The 20,468-nt window shown below is 41.3% G+C and overlaps 1 protein-coding gene across 1 annotated transcript in view; it reads right to left on the reverse strand.

Moving 5' to 3' along the window:
- phactr1 (phosphatase and actin regulator 1) overlaps window positions 1-14,070 on the reverse strand; it is a 79,485-nt gene extending 65,415 nt beyond the window's left edge. Inside the window, exon 1 of the mRNA XM_024420181.2 lies at window positions 13,837-14,070. Within this exon, the coding sequence (XP_024275949.1) occupies window positions 13,837-13,948 (112 nt within the window). The 5' untranslated portion in view covers window positions 13,949-14,070. The remainder of the gene's footprint in view (window positions 1-13,836) is intronic.
- Between the last annotated feature and the right edge of the window lie 6,398 nt (window positions 14,071-20,468).

The raw sequence follows: 20,468 nt of genomic DNA on the forward strand, positions 1-20,468 counted from the left end.
ACCTACTCTGTGTCTCACAAAGACACGGCAGTTGGAACCGAAAATCTCCAATTTGGACTCCAGACCAAAGTACAAACTTCCACCAGTCTAATGTCCATTGCTCATGTTTCTTGGATCAAGCAAGTCTCTTCTTATTATTGGTGTTCTTTAGTCGTGGTTTCTTTGCAGCAATTCAACCATGAAGGCTTGATTCATGAAGTCTCCTCTGAACAGTTGATGTTGAGATGTGTCTGTTACTTGAACTCTGTGAAGCATTTATTTGGGCTGCAATTTCTGAGGCTGGTAACTCTAGTGAACTTATCCTCTGCAGCAAAGGTAACTCTGGGCCTTCCATTCCTGTGTCGGTCTTTATGAGGGGCAGTTTCATCATAGCGCTCGATGGTTTTTACGACTGCACTAGAAGAAACTATCAAAGTTCTTGAAATGTTCCGTATTGACTGACCCTCATGTCTTAAAGTAATGATGGACTGTTTCTCTTTGCTTATTTGAGCTGTTCTTGCCATAATATGGACTTGGTCTTTTACTGAATAGGGCTATCTTCTGTATACCCCCCCCCCCTACCTTGTAACAACACAACTGACTATTATTTATTTAAGGCTCCCTTTTTTATTTAGTTTTATAAGAGCACAGACAAACAAAATACAAATAAAAGGTTTCACATATTTTCAAGACTTGAGCAATTTAATGTAGGTGTTTTATTCAATGCATTTACTTGTGGAATGTTACCGAATAGATAACAACAATAGAAAGAATAATCTGGTAGAGAGTCTGGTGGAGAATAGAGTGAAAGTGCACTGTACTGTAAGTAACAACATTGTGAGCCAGGTGTAAATGGGTTAGCAGCATTTCCAATGAATTGGAATACAAAAGAAGCCAACCACCCTTGACTTGATAGGCTATCAGCAGGACAATAGACTCTTGCCGTGTTTAGGGACTTTAAATGTATTAATGGATGTTTGCGAGGCTTGTCACTTCACCCATCTCTTTGCATAGCCCACCAAATGCACTGTTTTCTAACCACATCTGGATGGACCCATAACGAATTACTATGGGAATAAATATCACTGAATGACAGAAATATTAGAATAAACTAGGCTAATGCAATTGAAGGCAACACATTGTTGCTTACTGAAACACCCAAAGTCATACAATTGTTATACTAGGATTTGAAGCAATGGCCTACCCACGTGTGGTCAACAATTTCAGCATCATTTCGCACTGCTTTGAGACAAACAACCCTGTAGGCCAGTTGAGAACAAGTTCTCATTTACAACTGCGACCTGGCCAAGATAAAGCAAAGCAGTGCGACACAAACAACAGCACAGAGTTACACATGGAATAAACAAATGTACAGTCAATAACACAATAGAAAAAAGTCTATATACAGTGTGTGCAAATGGCATGAGGATGTAAGGCAATAAATATGCCATGGTAGCGAAGTAATTACAATTGAGCAAATTAACACTGGAGTGATAGATGTGCAGATTATGATGTGCAAGTAGAAATACTGGTGTGCAGAAGAGCAAAAAAGTAAATAAAAACAATGTGGGGATGAGGTAGGTAGTTTGGATGTGCTATTTACAGATGGGCTGTGTACTGCTGCAGCAATTGGTAAGATGCTCAGATAGCTGATGTTTAAAGTTAGTGAGGGAGATATAAGTCTCCAACTTCAGTGATTTTTGCAATTTGTTCCAGTCATTGGTAGCAGAGAACTGGAAGGAAATGCGGCCAAAGAGGTGTTGGCTTTGGGGATGACCAGTGAGATATACCTGCTGGAGCGCATGCTATGTGTGGGTGTTGTTATCGTGGCCAGTGAGCTGAGATATGGCGGAGCTTTACCTAGCATAGACTTATAGATGACTTGGAGCCAGTGGGTCTGGCGACGAATATGTAGCGAGAGCCAGCCGACAAGAGCAAACAAGTCGCAGTGGTGGGTGGTATATGGGTCTTGGGTGACAAAACGGATAGCATTGAAGCTCGTTTTGAGGTTTGTTAACACAGTGTCCAAAGAAGAGCTAGATGTATACAGAATGGTGTCGTCTGCATAGAGGTGGATCAGAGAATCACCCGCAGGAAGAGCGATATGATTGATATATACAGAGAAAAGAGTCAGCCCGAGAATTGAACACTGTGGTATCCCCATAGAAACTGCCAGAGGTCTGAACAACAGGCCCTCCGATTTGACACACTGAACTCTGAGAAGTAGTTGGTGAACCAGGCGAGGCAGTCATTTGAGAAACCAAGGCTGTTGAGTCTGCCGATAAGAATACGGTGATCGATAGAGTCGAAAGCCTTGGCCAGGTCGATATAGATGGCTGCACAGTACTGTCTTTTATCAATGGCAGTTATGATATCTTTTAGTACCTTGAGCGTGGCTAAGGTGCACCCATGACCAGCTGGGAAACCAGATTGCACAGCGGAGAAGGTACGGTGGGATTCAAAATGGTCAGTGATCTATTTGTTAACTTGGCTTTCGAAGACTTTAGAAAGGCAGGCCAGGATGGATGTAGGTCTGTAATAGTTTGGGCCTAGAGTGTCTCCCCGTTTGAAGAGGGGGATGACCGCGGGGGCAGATTTCCAATATTTAGGGATCTCGGACGATATGAAAGAGAGGTTGAACAGATTGGTAATAGGGGTTGCAACAATGGCGGCAGATCATTTTAGAAAGAGAGGGTCCAGATTGTCTAGCCCAGCTGATTTGTATGGGTCCAGGTTTTGCAGCTCTTTCAGAACATCAGCTGTCTGGATTTGGGTGAAGGAGAAATTGGGGAGACTTGGGCAAGTAGCTGCGGGGGTGCGGAGCTGTTGGCCAGGGTTGGGGTAGCCAGGAGGAAAGCATGGCCAGCCGTAGAGAAATGCTTATTGAAATTTTCGATTACTGTGGATTTATCGGTGGTGACAGTGTTTCCTTGCCTCAGTGCAGTGGGAAGCTGGGAGGAGGTGCTTTTATTCTCCATGGACTTTACAGTGTCCAAAAACCTTTTGGAGTTAGAGCTACAGGATGCAAATTTCTGTTTGAAAAAGCTAGCCTTTGCTTTCCTAACTGACTGTGTGTATTGGTTCCTGACTTCTCTGAAAAGTTGCATGTCACGGGGACTATTCAATGCTAATGCAGTCCACCACATTATGTTTTTGTGCTGGTCGAGGGCAGTCAGGTCTGGAGTGAACCAAGGGCTATATCTGTTCTTAGTTCTACATTTTTTGAAAGGGGCATGCTTATTTAAGATGGTGAGGAAAGCACCTTTAGGTCACCTAACAGAGAACTCTGAAAATAGATGGGGGGGCAATCAGGGGGGGTCATAACAGGTGGCAACAGTTAGAGACTTATTTCTGGAGAGATTCATTTTTAAAATTAGAAGCTCGAACTGTTTGGGCATAGACCTAGATAGTATGACAGAACTCTGCAGGCTATCTCTGCAGTAGATTGCAACTCCTCCCACTTTGGCAGTTCTATCTTGACGGAAAATGTTGTAGTTGGGAATGGAAATCTCAGAATTTTTGGTGGCCTCCCCAAGCCAGGATTCAGACACAGCTAGGACATCAGGGTTGACGGAGTGTGCTAAAGCAGTGAGTAAAACAAACTTAGGGAGGAGGCTTCTGATATTAACATTCATGAAACCAAGTCTTTTACGGTTACAGAAGTCAACAAATGAGAGCGCCTGGGGATGAGTAGGATGAGGGTACGGCTAAAGGCTATCAAAACTGGTGGTCTTGTGCGTTGGGGACAGAGAATAAAAGGAGCAGATTTCTGGGCATGGTAGAATAGAATCAGGGCATAATGTACAGACAGGGTTACGGTAGGGTGCGGGTACAGTGGAGGTAAATCTAGGCATTGAGTGATAAGACAGGTTGCATCTCTGGACGCACTAGTTATGCTGGGTGAGTTCACCACATGTGTGAGAGGTGGGACAAAAGAGGTATCTGAGGCTTGTTTAGTGGGACTAGGAGCTCCACAGTGAACTAAAACAATGATAACTATCCTAAACAACAGTATACAAGGCATATTGACATTAGAGAGAGACATAGAGAGACATAAAGCGAGGAATAAAGCAATCACAGGTGTTGATTGTGAGAGCTAGTTAAGACAACATCGGGTAAGACAACAACAGCTAATCAGCTAAGACAACAACAACAGGTAAAATGTTGATGAATGAGCAGAGAGGGTCAGTTAACTACACACAGGGCCTGAGTTCGAGGCTGGTGCAGACAGATAAACAACAATGAACAAAATGGAGTACCGTGATTAATGAACAGTCCAGCAGGCATCAGCCATGTAGCCAAGTGATCATAGGGTCCAGTGAACAGCAATAGATGAAACAGGGAAGCCGCTAGGTAGTCGTTACTACACTAGCAAGCAGGAGACACGGCGTTCAACATTTATTTTATTATTTTAGTTAGTAGGCCGGGGCTAGTAGAAACATCTGCTCTGGCGTCCGGCAAAGGCCGGTTGAGGGCTCAGCGGAACGGTTGGAATTACGTCGGCAGACCAGTCATGATGGGACGACGGGGCTCCGTGTCAACAGAGGGTCTAGGCCAGTTGGCAAAAGATGTATTGTAGCTGGAGTAATTTCGTTTGCTAGCCGGGAGATGCACCTGGCTCCCAGCTAACTGGTGCTAGCTTCGGGACAAGGGCGTTAGCCACTATAGCCACCCGGTAGCAGCTAGCTAGCAGCGATGATCTGATGCAAAGGTCCAGAGTTTACGGCAATAATCCAGTGGTGTATTTGATTCTAGTCTTGTTAGTGAAGAGTCCGGGAGGCATCAGCTGTGTAGCCGAGTGATCATAGGATCCACTGAGCAGGCCGGGAGGTGGGCCTGGCTCAAGGCTAGCTTTGGGCTTGGGCCATTCGGTGGAAGCTAGCTAGCTGTGATGATCAGGAGTAATGGTCCAGGGCTTACGGCAGGAATCCGGTGTTGTAGTGGAGAAAAACAGTCCGATACTGGCAGGCTGGCAAGTATTATCCAGGCTAAAAGCGGCAGGTGTCTGTGCAAAAGGTAAAGGACTAAATAGCTAGTAGCTAATTGCTGGTTAGCTTCTGATGGAGGTTCTGGCTATAAGGTCTAAAAATAGCAGATCCGTATCACATTGGGTGAGGCGGGTTGCCGGAAGGTATATTTCATTTAAAAATAGAAAGAGTTGGAAAATATATTGAAATAAATGCCAAAAAAATTGTCTTACAAATTTTACACGTGAGAACGACAAACAAACAAAACAAGGGGACTGGTCTTGATAAATCAATCAGATTTTTCTTTTCACTGAATCTCCATTTGGGTATTGGTTAGCCTACAATTAGGGTGTGGAAATGTTAGGATTATTTTTCCTGGAATAGAAACACAATCAATTTAACTAAACAACATTTCTAACAGTATAAACAACACAACAAATACAATAATATTTTACTAACAAATTATAATCAATCCCAGTTAGTCTGTTCTAACAAAAAAGTTAACGTCTTTAGAACAGCCAATATTATGCCGACATGTTGCGGTTTATTACTTGTTTAATTATTCAAGGCTCCCTGTTATTTTGTTTTATAAATAAAATGCTTGACTGTATTTAAAGACAAGACTTGTATGCTGTGTGATCACAAATGAATGAATGATTGATTGATATACTGTATATTGAAGTAGGCCTGTATGCCAATAAGTAAGTTACGCAAAAACAGCTATAGCAAGTAGGACTCTTAGGCCTACAGCTCCACGTAATTTCAATAATTTCGCTTCTCAAATATGCCCTCTGGTGGTCAAACTAGCATTAATGGCAACAATGGCTGACAGTAAAATACTATGACGTCACGCACTCCAACGGTACCATACCATTCCGCATCATGCTGCAAACTGTACTGCAGTATGACGCAACTTTTAAAGGAAGAACCACTGTATGTGTACCTGCGAAGTGTACCTTTGAGTTTTTGTACCCCAGGGAACAGCATTCTACCCCTAACCATGGCCTTAAATGAAATTAGAATACAGCAGCATACTGTCATTGTATAAAAATAAAACCTTCAAGCTGTTGTATATACATTAGGCAATGTTTAAAAATATATTATTGGCAATATATGTATAGCCAATCTCTGTTCTGTCCACCGACCTGGTGGCGCAGCAGGAACATCAGGTAAGTAGCAACCCGAAAGGTTGCGAGTTCAAATTCTAAGTGAGGTTGAGTCCCAAGTAATCATTACACATCAGCATACTGTTCTTTCAAATGAACACCTTAATTTAACTGTAAACATACAGTAACTTGTTATATATTTACTGTATTTTCACCACAACTAGACAAAACCTTCTAGGGGACCATGACAATATTGTAAGAAATGCTCTTAGGGACATCCCTGGAACAAACCGGGAGCAAGGCAAAACCTGCAGGGGACTATGACTGTTTACATTGAATTAATGTCAATTATGCCTTTTAAAGTAAAATATTCTGGGTAAAGACACCTGTGTTTTCACGTGTAGTTTCATGGTATTTTGCATCCCCATGTTGTCACATTTATTTAACATGAGATCATTTTCCCACATGTGCTCAAATGCTGTCAAGTGTATTTTCATGTTATCACGTCGCACATGTTATCATGTCAACTTCACATTGAAATTCATGTGGTTTTTCAGTAAGGGTAAACCTTCATCCCTTGTTATATCTCTGAGTTAGTTGAGCTCTGAATTATCTCTAGAGTAAAAACACTGTCTTGTTCAAACTGACTCTGTGAGTTTGGACCCCCTGGACAGAGAGCCAGAGAGGAAGAGTGTGATTTCCTCTTCCTTTGTGTTGTTAAGAGGAGCAGCAGTGATAGAGAGCCTGGTGACTAGGCTGCTCTGAATAGGCAGCTCATCTCTTCTCCACTCCTCTCCTCTGCACTGCAGCCCAGTCTGACAGTCCTTGTGGTTTTCCTCAATGTATTCACAGATAGTGTGGGTGTATGTGTGTGTGTGTGTGTGTGTGTGTCTGTGTGCGAGTGTGTACAAGAGACTCGAAAAAGGAGAGAGAGCGTGTGTATGTGCGTGCATGCGTGTGTGTGTGCATGCAGGTATATACAGTTGATGTTTACATACACCTTAGCCAAATACATTTAAAACTCAATTTTTCACAGTTCCTGACATTTAATCCTAGTAAAAAAATCCCTGTTTTAGGTCAGTTAGGATCACCAGATTATTTTAAGAATGTGAAATGTCAGAATAATAGTAGAGAGAGAATGATTTATTTCAGCTTTTATTTCTTTCATCACATTCCCAGTGGGTCAGAAGTTTACATACACTAAATTAGTATTTGGTAGCATTGCCTTTAAATTGTTTAACTTGGGTCAAATTTTGGGTAGCCTTCCACAAGCTTCCCACAATAAGTTGGGTGAATTTTGGCCCATTCATCCTGACAGAGCTGGTGTAACTGAGTCAGGATGTAGGCCTCCTTGCTCTAACACAATTTTTCAGTTCTTCCAACAAATTTTCTATAGGATTGAGGTCAGGGCTTTGTGATGGCCACTCCAATACCATGACTTTGTTGTCCTTAAGCCATTTTGCCACAACTTTGGAAGTATGCTTGGGGTCATTGTCCATTTGGAAGACCCATTTGCGACCAAGCTTTAACTTCCTGACTGATGTCTTGAGACGTTACTTCAAGCCTCCTCCTTTTTCCTCCAAACATAACGATGGTCATTATGGCCAAACAGTTATATTTTTGTTTCAACTGACCAGAGGACATTTCTCCAAAAAGTACAATCTTTGTCCCCATGTGCAGTTGCAAACCGTAGTTGGGCTTTTTATGGTGGTTTTGGAGCAGTGGCTTCTTCCTTGCTGAGCGGCCTTTCTGTTTGTCGGTATATGACTCATTTTACTGTGGATATAGATACTTTTGTATCCGTTTCCTACAGCATCTTCACAAGGTCCTTTGCTGTTGTTCTGGGATTGATTTGCACTTTTTGCACCAAAGTGTGTTCATTTCTAGGAGACAGAACACTTCTCCTTCCTGAGCGGTTTGATGGCTGCGTGGTCCCATTGTGTTTGTACTTGCGTACTATTGTTTGTACAGATAAACATGGTACCTTCAGGCATTTGGAAATGGATCCCAAGGATGGACCAGACTTGGGGAGGTATTTTTTTTGAGGTCTTGGCTGATTTATTTTTATTTTCCCATGATGTCAAGCAAAGAGGAACTGAGTTTGAAGGTAGGCCTTTAAATACATCCACAGGTACACCTACAATTGACTCAAATGATGTCAGTTAGTCTATTAGAAGCTTCTAAAGCCATGCCATCATTTTCTGGAATTTACCTAGCTGTTTAAAGGCACAGTCAACTTAGTGTATGTAAACCTCTGACCCGCTGGAATTGTGATACAGTGACTTATAAGTGAAATAATCTGTCTGTAAACAATTGTTGGACAAATGACTTGTGTCATGCACAAAGTAGATGTCCTAACTGACTTGCCAAAACTATAGTTCGTTAACAATAAATGTGTGGAGAGGTTGAAAAACGAGTTTTAATGACTCTAACCTAAGAATGTAAACGTCCAACTTCAACTGTATGTACGTTTGTGCATGGGAGAGTATATAAAAGTATCTATACGTCCTCTTTAAGAGTGTGTGTCTCATAACAAGCAAATACTCAGACAGAGCTGAGCAATTAAACATCCAGTCGTGCATGTTAACAGTAAATGGCTGACGGCCTTTCAGTCCATTGTGATGAAGAGTTCTTGTGCAGTGATGACGAACTCGGCCCTGGTCAACAGTCAACACAGTGGGAGAGAGCGAGAGAGCCTCTCAAAGACGCTTCCTTTTCATTATCATCATTACCCTCTCTCTATCTGCTGCTGCAGTCTCGTTAAATGGCCTCTCTCTTTTATTATTGTTATTTACCATTTTGACAGGGAGGTCATACTGACACTACGGTCTCTTTTACAGTTGAGCCATGCATAAATACATCAAACAATTACAATATACAAAATGAGAAAACAGACACATTTATCAACACAGAGGTCTCCGATCATTACTCTGGAACTGGCCAAGGGGGACCAGAACATCTCATTTCAGAGCTCCGGAAGTTGTTCCACATGAAGGGCCCAAAAAATAAATAACAGCTTTACCCAACTCTGTAGAGACCGACCGGGCCTTCAATGTTATCCAAGCCTGAGACCGGGGGGTTGGTAATTTGTAAGTCTAAATTGAATGAATGATGATAGATACATAGGAAGTTGGCCTCTCTCTCTCACTTTACATCTGTCTCTCTGCCTCTCCATCTGTCTCTCTTCACCTCTCTTTCTCTGCCTGTCTGTTTCCCTCTCTGTCTTTGTCCATCTGTCTCTCTTCCCCTCTCTTTCTCTGCCTGTCTGTCTCCCTCTCTGTCTGTCCATCAGTCTCTATTCCTCTATTTCTACCCCACTCTCTTTCTCTGTCTGTCTCCCTCTGCTCTCTCTCTCTCTATATATGACTGGCTGTCACTCTATCGCCTCTCTCTGTCTTTCTCTCTCTCTCCATCTAACGCTCCTTATTCTTCCTTGCTCACCCCTCTCTCATTCACGGCTCTCTCAGTGGGATGGCTGTTTGGGCTGAGAGCAGAGCAGTGCAGGGTAATGAATGCATTGGGGGAAATAATGTTTTTTTTTGTAAACAGAACAGCACTAAACCCTCACCCATCTGACCTGATTTACCATTGCTGGAGAGCTGCATATACACACACACCCATGCACAAACACATACACGCATGCACACAGCTGCATTCAGGATAGGTCTCAGTGGGCGGGGGGCCCACCGGAATGTTCAGCAGAGGAATGCCAATCCAGAACAGAACATTTAGAATGGCAGCAAGTTGACAGAATGATCTACAGAAGAATCTTATCTTGGCAAAAGGTTGAGGGCTAGACTAATGTGCAACACAGCAGCACAAAACCAAACCTTCTGGAGTGGTTTATAATGCCAGCAAGCCTAACACACACACGTGCGCACAAACACACGCACACACACACACACACACACACACACATATCATGTCACATCGGTATTCATTCAAAACGCTTTTAATATAATACATAGAAATGTTGTGGGACTATAGCAGATGAAGAATCAATATTTTTTAGATTGAGTATTTATTGGGCCATTATGATAGCATATTATGTATGTTTGTAATAGTGTGTTAAATGTGAAAATGTGTTCGTATTATAAATTGTATTTTAATGTTTAAGGACTCTTGGAAGATTAGTCCAAATGGGGACTAAAAGAGATCCAAATCAAATCATGTCATGTGAGGAGGAAGCAAGGGCTATATTAGTCACGGTTATGCACTGTGCCACCCTCACTCACTTCAAAGGAAGGTGTGGGTTGATGCTACAACAACTGTGGATTTAAACATACAAACACACGAATGAGGAAGCAGAGAGTGGGAGGGCAGGCAGCTTGAGGGGAGACAGAACGATATAGTGCTACTACAACCAGACAGAAATGGGCAGAGAGAGAGAGACAGAAGATATAGAGGGGACAGGCTATAGAAAACAAAGCAGGGGGGAAGGAAAGGGAGGATGAGAAGAGAAAAGAAAAAGTGAGTGATATAGTTTGTAAGCCACATTGCCAAACTGAAGGATATAATATTGATGTGTATAGTCTGGTAGCAAGACGTGACAGAGGAGTGTAGAGGCACTGGTTTGACTGTGACAGCCTCCGAGCTGTGATGTCACACATCAGACACCAACGTGACTAGTGTGCACTGTACCCAACACGGCTATTTACATACCCAATTAACAACCACCAAAGCCCTAACAGGCAATATATTCAGACAGATCCTTCCCTTAAATTTAAATCTGTGCCAAGTTTGCCACCAAGCTGTGTAGGGACTCTGTTGGGATTCAGTATGTTGGTACTATTAATGGTACTGTTGGTGAGTGCAGTCTGTGGAGGAGGGTTAAAGCACTGCGTGGGTGTCTCTCGGAAAACAGTGTCTATGAGAAGCTAGACTGTCTGAGAGGTGGGTTGGAGGGAGCACTGCCATGTGAGACTATGACATGGGTGAGAGAGAATGTGTGAGAGAGTACGGGAAAGAGCACTGTTTAAGACAAGCTAGCACTGTTGTTGAGTTCATGTACAGAATATCCTGGAGCACTCATAGAGCCATGCTTTACTGACTACAGAGACTGCTGCACTGTTGCAGGCTATTTATTACCTTGTGTCAAATGAAAATAACTACATTCACAAATCAACAAAAGCTTAGGCTACATTAAAGCAATTCATAAAATTATCTAACCCAAACCACAAATCAAATTATAATCCACAATGGAATACCAATAATCTCAGCAAATAAACTGAACACTAGTAGTAGGACAGTACTGGCTATGACAAATGTGCCAGGCAGAGCAGAACAATAGCCAGCCGTGTGGGTTTCCTCCACCAAGAGTTGGCATCTGTCCGACATGAATACCACGTGACTGGGATTTATAACATAGGATACAGGAAGTTGTTTGACACACATCCACAAACATTATAGTTCCACTTCCCTTATACTCTCAGATGAATAGGTGACACGAATTATGTGCTCTGTGATATATTCTGAAAATAACAAACGTTTTGCGCTAGTCTGTTGGGATCTGGCTGTCTGTTGCGTGATTTGGAATGCTGGTGGCTTCGGTTTCAGCACCGGGACAGAGTGGACAGCTCTTGCGTGTGACACAAGTAGCCTACTGGCTGTTGTATATGCAGAAGAAGCTATTATTGGTTGATCACACAACCCCCAAAACAGAAGCAACCTCTAAAATTGGATCTGTTCAGTTACAGACAAAACAGTTCATGTAAGATTTCAAGCCAAAAGCAGTTGGCTTCTCTATGGACTCCATGGGCTACCATCATGGTGGGATAATTCTGCCAAGTCACCATAGCAACAATGGATGCCTACAACTTCTCTTTACAGTTTCCAAGACCATCTTAAATGAGGCAAACCAGTACAAGGTACTGAAACAACAGTTGGTTGGGACACCTTTATTGAATGCTTCAAATCATCTCCCTCACTTCGACAGGCAGAATGCAGCCTAGATTCTATAACAAGTCCAAATGCATTCATGCAAGTGAGTCATTCAAGTCATTCTGTTCTGACATTTGCAAAGCTGCAAGACAGCAAAAACCTTGCAGTCACATTATCTTGCTAAAAACAGCAATGGATCCAACTGCAGAATATTGAGTTTAGCTATAAGATGCCTGGTCAGTTGGTTAGCCTAACCTTGCAAGACAGACTATCCATAGAAAATAATATCAAAGGTTTTCAATAGCCTGCTCTCTTCTTCATAATATGTTGTCTATGATATTGGGTTGAATATAGGCTTACACGGTAACAAATTGCTATACATTTACAGCAAAAAATGTACAGTTAGCTACTGTAATTCTATATTATAGTACTGTAAAGAGCAATGCATTAAGGGGGGTTCAATGGCATTCAGCTACACTGCTGTAAAATTACAGCAATTTCTGTGATTTTACAATACAATTTTACAGTTAAGTGCTGTATTAACTGTTTTGCTTACTGGGAATTATGGTGCATCGTGGAAAAATGTTGTGTGCGGGGAAAGAATCTCTGGCTCATTAACATATTTTGAGGCATGCCTTGTAAGAGGCTATATTTGTTGCACCGTTAGTAAGAAATGCTGTACCCCACAGAATACATTACCATACTGTACTTTTGGAAAATAAAAACCTTTTCTTATAAATATACAGTGCCTCTACAAGTGTAAGTGATATAAAACAACAAATAATCATTGTTATGTTGTAATACATAATTACATACACTGTTAGCAATTTCTGTAATTTTATTACACTATATTATAACAAAAAAAGTACTGTATTTCTGTGTATTTACTGAAGTGTTCTGTAAATGATGGTGCATTGTGGGAAAATGTTGTGGGTGGGGAAAGAATCGCTGACTCATGAACATATTTTGAGGCGTGCCATGTAAGGGGCAATATTTGTTGGACCCTTTAGAGAGAATGCTGTACCAATTGAACTGATTTGTGGTAGTAGTACCACATAATTTAATATTTAAATGGAGACTAATCATGGTGGCAGCAAGTCTTAAGCTTTTGCTGGTTGAGCAATTTGCCAAGTCCTACTGGTCTGTTTTACCTTGTAATCATGGCAAGTTTGGAAGTATTTGTTTAGGCCTCCAGAAGTGCAAGAAGACATAGAACTATTCATAAATATGTCGTAATATACAAATTCCGTAGCAGCCATCTTGCTTGCACCAATGCCATTGAATTACAGTAAAAAACTTTAAAATACCAATATTGCAATTACAGTAGCATTTACGTTCTTACAGTATAGTAGGCTAATTTTACAGTATTGTACTCTGTCGTTGCTCTGATATCACAATCATTTACAGGAAGCTGGTGGCAAGTTACTTTGAATAGTACAGTAACATACTTGGTACTAGCCAGAGATGGGCAAAGACATATCAAAAGGTATACTTACTATAAAATATAAAATACCTTGAAGACCGATGCCTCCTTAACTAAAACAACATCCCAGTAACCATTACAGAAACATTTTACTCTATCAGCTGCCTGATACAAAATGCATGAATGAGTCACTGTGCAGCCTAGTCACCACATCCTCATCACCAGCAAGACGCAGCATGGCTCTTTAACCCAGGCTATAACGTAACCGCGCTACACAGTCAGTCTGTCATAAATCAATCCTCTCGATGTGATACAATTGTCAAAATGGGAGAAATACATCGACTCGTTTTCCATGACACGCATCTCCTTGGGTTAATGTCTGTAACACAGTGAGTCGAGCCGCGAGCCCCACATCTAGCCGACTGCTGGGTCCACGCAGTCAGACAGTGCGTGTGCGTGTCTGTGAACGCGTGTTACCTACCTGTCTCCAGGTGGAGAGAGAGACGCGACTCAGTGATGTAGGGCGTATCGCTCTTGGACCGGACTCTCCGGATCGGCCGACGGTCTATCTCATTCTCCGGTGACGCCGCCATTTAGGTATCCTTGGCCGGGCAACGTCAGTCCACTGGCGACCAACTGAACTGCGCGAGACGAGACTCATGCACGGGCAGACCGTGTAGGTAGGTGATGCGGGCGATGAGAAATGGAGATGACGGGGGAGAGAGAGAAAGAGAGAGAGCGAGAGAGAGAGAAAGAGAGAGAGCGAGAGAGATATTCCACTGTAATAGTGAAGGTGTAAACTTGGCAGTAGAAAATCTTAACAGTATATTTGACCTCAGCTTGATCTCAGCTTCCCTATCAAATCTAAAAAATCTCAAATAGAAAACCGAAGAAAATGAACAACAATGACAAATGGTTTGATGAAGAATGCAAAAATCTAAGAAAGAAATTGAGAAACCTGTCCAACCAAAAGGAAAACCGGAGTCTACGCCTTCACTATGGTGAATCACTAAAACAATACAGAAATAGAGTATGGAAAAGGGAACAGCACGTCAGAAATCAGCTCAATGTAGTTGAAGAATCCATAGACTCTAACCACTTCTTGGAAAATTGGAAAACACTAAACAAACAACAACATGAAGAATTATCTATCCAAAATGGAGATGTATGGGTAAACCACTTCTCCAATCTTTTTGGCTCTATAACAAAGAACAAACCGCAAAAACATATACATGATCAAATACAAATCTTAGAATCAACTATTAAAGACTACCAGAACCCACTGGATTCTCCAATTACCTTGAATGAGCTACAGGACAAAATAAAAACCCTCCAACCCAAAAAGGCATGTGGTATTGATGGTATCCTCAATGAAATGACAAATATACAGACAACAAATTCCAATTGGCTATACTAAAACTCATTAACATCATCCTTAGCTCTGGCATCTTCCCCAATATTTGGAACCAAGGACTGATCACCCCAAACCACAAAAGTGGAGACAAATTTGACCCCAATAACTACCATGGGATATGTGTCAACAGCAACCTGTAACTCTCGTCGTGGCTGGAAGAAGAGGATGACCAATGCGCAGCGTGGTAAGTATCCATATTGTTTTAATAAGAATACTGAACACTGAACAAAAACAATAAAATGACAAAAAGAACAGTCCTGAACAGTGAAGCAAAACACAGAACAGAAAATATACACCCACACCACACGGATGGGAAAAGGCTACCTAAGTATGATTCTCAATCAGAGACAACGAAAGACACCTGCCTCTGATTGAGAACCATACCAGGCCAAACACAAAACCACAACATAGAAAAACTAACATAGACTACCCACCAACTCACGCCCTGACCATACTAAAACAAAGACATAACAAAAAAACTAAGGTCAGAATGTGACACAACCTTGGGAAAATCCTCTGTATTATCATTAACAGCAGACTCGTACATTTCCTCAGTGAAAACAGTGTACAAAGTCTTATCATGCTTTGTTGATTTCATAAAAGCCTTCGACTCAATTTGGCATGAGGGTCTGCTATACAAATTGATGGAAAGTGGTGTTGGGGGGAAAACATACGACATTATCAAATCCATGTACACAAACAACAAGTGTGCGGTTAAAATAGGAAAAAAACACACACATTTCTTCCCACAGGGCCGTGGGGTGAGACAGGGATGCAGCTTAAGCCCCACCCTCATCAACATATATATCAACAAATTGGCGTGGGCACTAGAAAAGTCTGCAGCACCCGGCCTCACCCTACTAGAATCTGAAGTCAAATGTCTACTGTTTGCTGATGATCTGGTGCTTCTGTCACCAACCAAGTAGGGCCTACAGCAGCACCTAGATATTCTGCACAGATTCTGCCAGACCTAGGCCCTGACAGTAAATCTCAGTAAGACCAAAATAATGGTGTTCCTTAAAATGTCCAGTCGCCAGGACCACAAATACAAATTCCATCTAGACACCGTTGCCCTAGAGCACACAAACAACTCTACATACCTTGGCCTAAACATCACGCCACAGGTAACTTCCACAAAGCTGTGAACGACCTGTGAGACAAGGCAAGAAGGACATTCTATGCCATCAAAAGGAACATAAAATTCAACATACCAATAAGGATCTGGCTAAAAATACTTTAATCAGTTATAGAGCCCATTGCCCTTTATGGTTGTGAGGTCTGGTGTCTGCTCACCAACCAAGAATTCACAAAATGGGACAAACACCAAATTGAGACTCTGCATGCAGAATTCTGCAAAAATATCCTCTGTGTACAACGCAGAACACCAAATAATGCATGCAAAGCAGAATTAGGCCGATAACCGCTAATTATCAAAATCCAGAAAAGAGCCATTAAATTCTACAACCACCGAAAAGGAAGTGATCCCCAAACCTTCCATAACCTTCCATAGCCATCCCCTTCAGAGAGATGAACCTGGAGAAGAGTCCCCTAATCAAGCTGGTCCTGGGGCTCTGTTCCCAAACACACCCTACAGAGCCCCAGGACAGCAACACAATTAGACCCAACCAAATCATGAGAAAACAAAAAGATAATTACTTGATACATTGGACAAAATTAACAAAAACAGAGCAAACTAGAATGCTATTTGGCCCTAAACAGAGTACACAGTGACAGAATACCTGACCACTGTGACTGACCCAAACCTAAGGAAAGCTTTGACTATGTACAGACTCAGTGAGCATAAACTTGCTATTGAGAAAGGCCGCCGTAGGCAGACCTGGCTCTCAAGAGAAGACAGGCTATATGCACACCGCCCACAAAATGAGGTGGAAACTGAGCTGCACTTCCTAACCTCCTGCCAAATGTATGACCATATTAGAGACACATATTTCCCTCAGATTACACACACACAAATAATTTGAAAACAAATCAAATTTGAATAAACTTCCATATCTATTAGGTGAAACATCACAGTGTACCATCAAAGCAGCAACATGTCTGACCTGTTGCCACAAGAAAAGTGCAGCAGCCAGTGAAGAACAAACACCATTGTAAATACAACCCATATTTATGTTTATTTTTTTCCCCTTTTGTACTTGCATCTTACAACACTGTACATAGCCATAAAATTACATACGATATGTCTCTATTCCTTTGAAACTTATGTCAGTGTAATGTTTACAGTACATTTTTTATTGTTTATTTCACTTTTTTTATTATCTAGTTTACTAGCTTTGGCAATGTAAACATGTGTTTCCCCAACCAATAAAGCCATTTAAATTGAACTGAATTGAGAGAGAGAGAGAGAGAGAGAGAGAGAGAGAAGCAAACAAACCACCTCCAGTGGTGTGATATGTACAGTGACACTATCGATTAAAAGAGGTCCTGCCTCCCTTCCGAAAAGAGAAAGTGGAATACACACACACACACACACACACACACACACACACCCTCCAATAATATGAACACGTCATAAGCCATTCCTTTTTTGGGGGGGAATGACAGGAAATTTGCTTTAAAATTGCAACATTTTCTCTCAGCCTCATGACAAAATGTGTAAAATAGCATGAGATAGCTATATATATTTATAGCTAAGCTATAAAACTATACTTTTTAGTTTTTTTGGTTGGGGCGGGGCTTGCTCGTACCTTGCAGCCAGAGGAAACTGCCTTACGCCACTGACACACACACAGACTCCCCTGTCTGCAACAGCACAGAATAACATACAGTTGCTATTGTGAGAATACCTGCCCATTCCCCAGAGAGTAAATCAGTAGGCTATAATTGGAGATGATATCTGAAGACTGTCTGGCCCTTACTTTCAGTTAGCCTACCTAACCCTAGCTTCTCTGTCTCCTTCATCATGGTTGACTCCATAGCCTACATGGCAGATATTTATAATGGTTGTCAAGAGTTCGCTGCAGCTAGCGACTGGAACGAGCTGCAACAAACACTCAAACTGGACAGTTTTATCTCAATCTCTTCATTCAGACTCAATCATGGACACTCTTACTGACAATTGTGGCTGCATTGTGTGATGTATTGTTGTCTCTACCTTCTTGACTTTTGTGCTGTTGACTGTGCCCAATAATGTTTGTACCATGTTTTGTGCTGCGACCATGTTGTGTTCCTACCATGTTATTGTATGCTGTGTTGCTGCCTTGCTATGTTGTCATGTGTTACTGCCTTGCTATGTTGTTGTCTTAGGTCCCTCTTTATGTAGCGTTGTGTTCTCTCTCTTGTTGTGATGTGTTTTGTCCTATATTTATATTGTTTTTTAAAATCCTGTGCCCCTGTCCCCGCAGGAGGCCTTTTGCCTTTTGGTAGGCCGTCATTGTAAATAAGAATTTGTTCTTTACTGACTTGCCTAGTTAAATAAAGGTTAAATAAAACAAATATTTAAAAAAAGAGATCAGTAAGCCAATACCCATCTGCATGTACCATCACCATTTGAAAGCTGCTACTCTCCAACTCTTCTCTCTCTTTTGGGAAGCAAGCTCACCCCATCTAGTGGATGATATCATCAGAATACACAGAATGGAACTAGAATGGGGCATTTATATGCAAGAACAAGCACATTGTCATTTTACAGCACATTTGTCCATTTGTCACTGATACTCTCTTAGAAAAAAAGGTTTCAAAAGGGTTCTTCGGCTGTCGCCACAGGAGAACCATTTTTGGTTCAAGGTATATTCCTTTTGGGTTCTATGTAGAACCCTCTGTGGAAAGGGTTCTACATGGAACCCAAATGGGTTCTTTCTACCTGGAACCAAAACAGTTATTGTAAGGGTTCCCCTATGGGGACAGAACCCATTTTGTCTAAGAGTGTAGATTCATCCCATTTATACTATTAATGTATAGGCAGATAGCATATCTAGACCAGCGTATCTAACTCCCATAATGTAGGGTAGAGTTAGGGAGGCTAACTGAGAGTAAGGACCAGACAGGCTAATATAATACACTAAGCTGAAGGAGGATCTCCCAAAAATTGCAAAAATCTTCATTATAGGCTCAATATTCTACTGTGTTTTGTATTATTATTATTTATTTTTTACCCATAATGTTCATTACCTTGACATTCCAAATGACCATTCAATAAAGCGCTGATTGATTATTTCTACCAGGGTTCATTGGGTTGGCCAAAGAAACAGAGCACTATTTACATTTGCTAAATAAAAATATCCAGCCCTATAAAAAGGGACCCCCGGCCCGTCTAAAGGTAAATCATGCCATATCTATCAATCACAATGCCCAGAGGATGTCATGGCATTACAGGAGAGGAGACAGCAGGAGGCATTAGACAGGCCGGGTAACCTACATGACCTAACCGCCCCCCTCCCGGATCTTCCTCCCGACCAACCCCTGGTAATGTAGAGATGTTAAAGTCTGCTTAGATTAAAGATGGGCTTTTAACTAAAACTGTTATGACTTTGACTTTTAATTAGGCTATTAGATGGTTGATAAGAATTTTAGGCAGTAGAGTTAATAATAGATAAGTAAGTCTATATATAATAATAGCCTAATCTGTTAGGGATAGATAAACATTGAATCATTGTCACTGTCCCTAACATATAAATACATACATTAAAACAATGTATTTATTTCAAACATTGACATTAAATCATCAACAGTCAAGTCAGATGCATTGCACCATTATGGTTACGTTTGCGCTCATTTGCAGCATAGGCTTACAATAATTTCTTGATCCAATGGATCAACCATTGGATTCCAACCATTGTAAACGGCAAATCATTCATTCATAAATGTTTACTGTAGCTATAACATTGCACAACATTGACAGACAACTAGAAAAGAGAATATACACAGTAATATAAATATGTAGCATAATAGTTTAAAAGCAGGATATTATTTTAGTATCAAAAGAAGCGCTTCATCCTTTTACATGCCCCTGACCAGTTTATATTCCACTGTGTTTTGTATTATTGTTTTTTTTCTTCAGGTTTATGCATTTGGAATGGCACGGTTACTTTGGGAGATTTAGCTGTCATATTGCAAATTATATAAAGCATTTGTAGGCCAATTTTGTATCTGTATAATTAAGCAATAAGGCAAGAGGTGGTGTTATATGTGTTATAGGTGTGTTATATGACCAATATACCACGGCTAAGAGCTGTTCTTAGGCACAATACATTGCAGAGTGCCTGGACACAGCCCTTAGCAGTGGTATATTGTCCATATATCGAAAACCCCCGAGGTGCCTGATTGTTATTTTAAACTGATTACCAATGTAATTAGAACAGTAAAAATAAATGTTTTTGTCATACCTGTGGTAAACATAGGGTGACAGTGAGCAATTGACAGTGATCCATTTCAAACCCAGTCCGCAGGATAGCCACTCCGGACCATGAGGCACAAGGGACGTGTCAGGGATGGACCCACCTGTCTTAATCAATGAGAGAAGATTTGAAATAGACAAGATGGCGGCATACACATTGTTGTATTACTTCATTAATTAACAGAGCACTTTCTACATCCAGGCACGCCACATGCAACTGGACACGGACATTTTAGAAGAAACATGTTTAGCCAAATCTAGAATGACGATAGTATCGTCCATACCAGGCATTTGAAAAATCTCTGGCAACTATTTGTATAGATAAACCTGTAACTCCCAGGAA

This window comes from Oncorhynchus tshawytscha, linkage group LG01, assembly GCF_018296145.1.
Source record: "Oncorhynchus tshawytscha isolate Ot180627B linkage group LG01, Otsh_v2.0, whole genome shotgun sequence".
Lineage (NCBI taxonomy): Eukaryota > Metazoa > Chordata > Actinopteri > Salmoniformes > Salmonidae > Oncorhynchus > Oncorhynchus tshawytscha.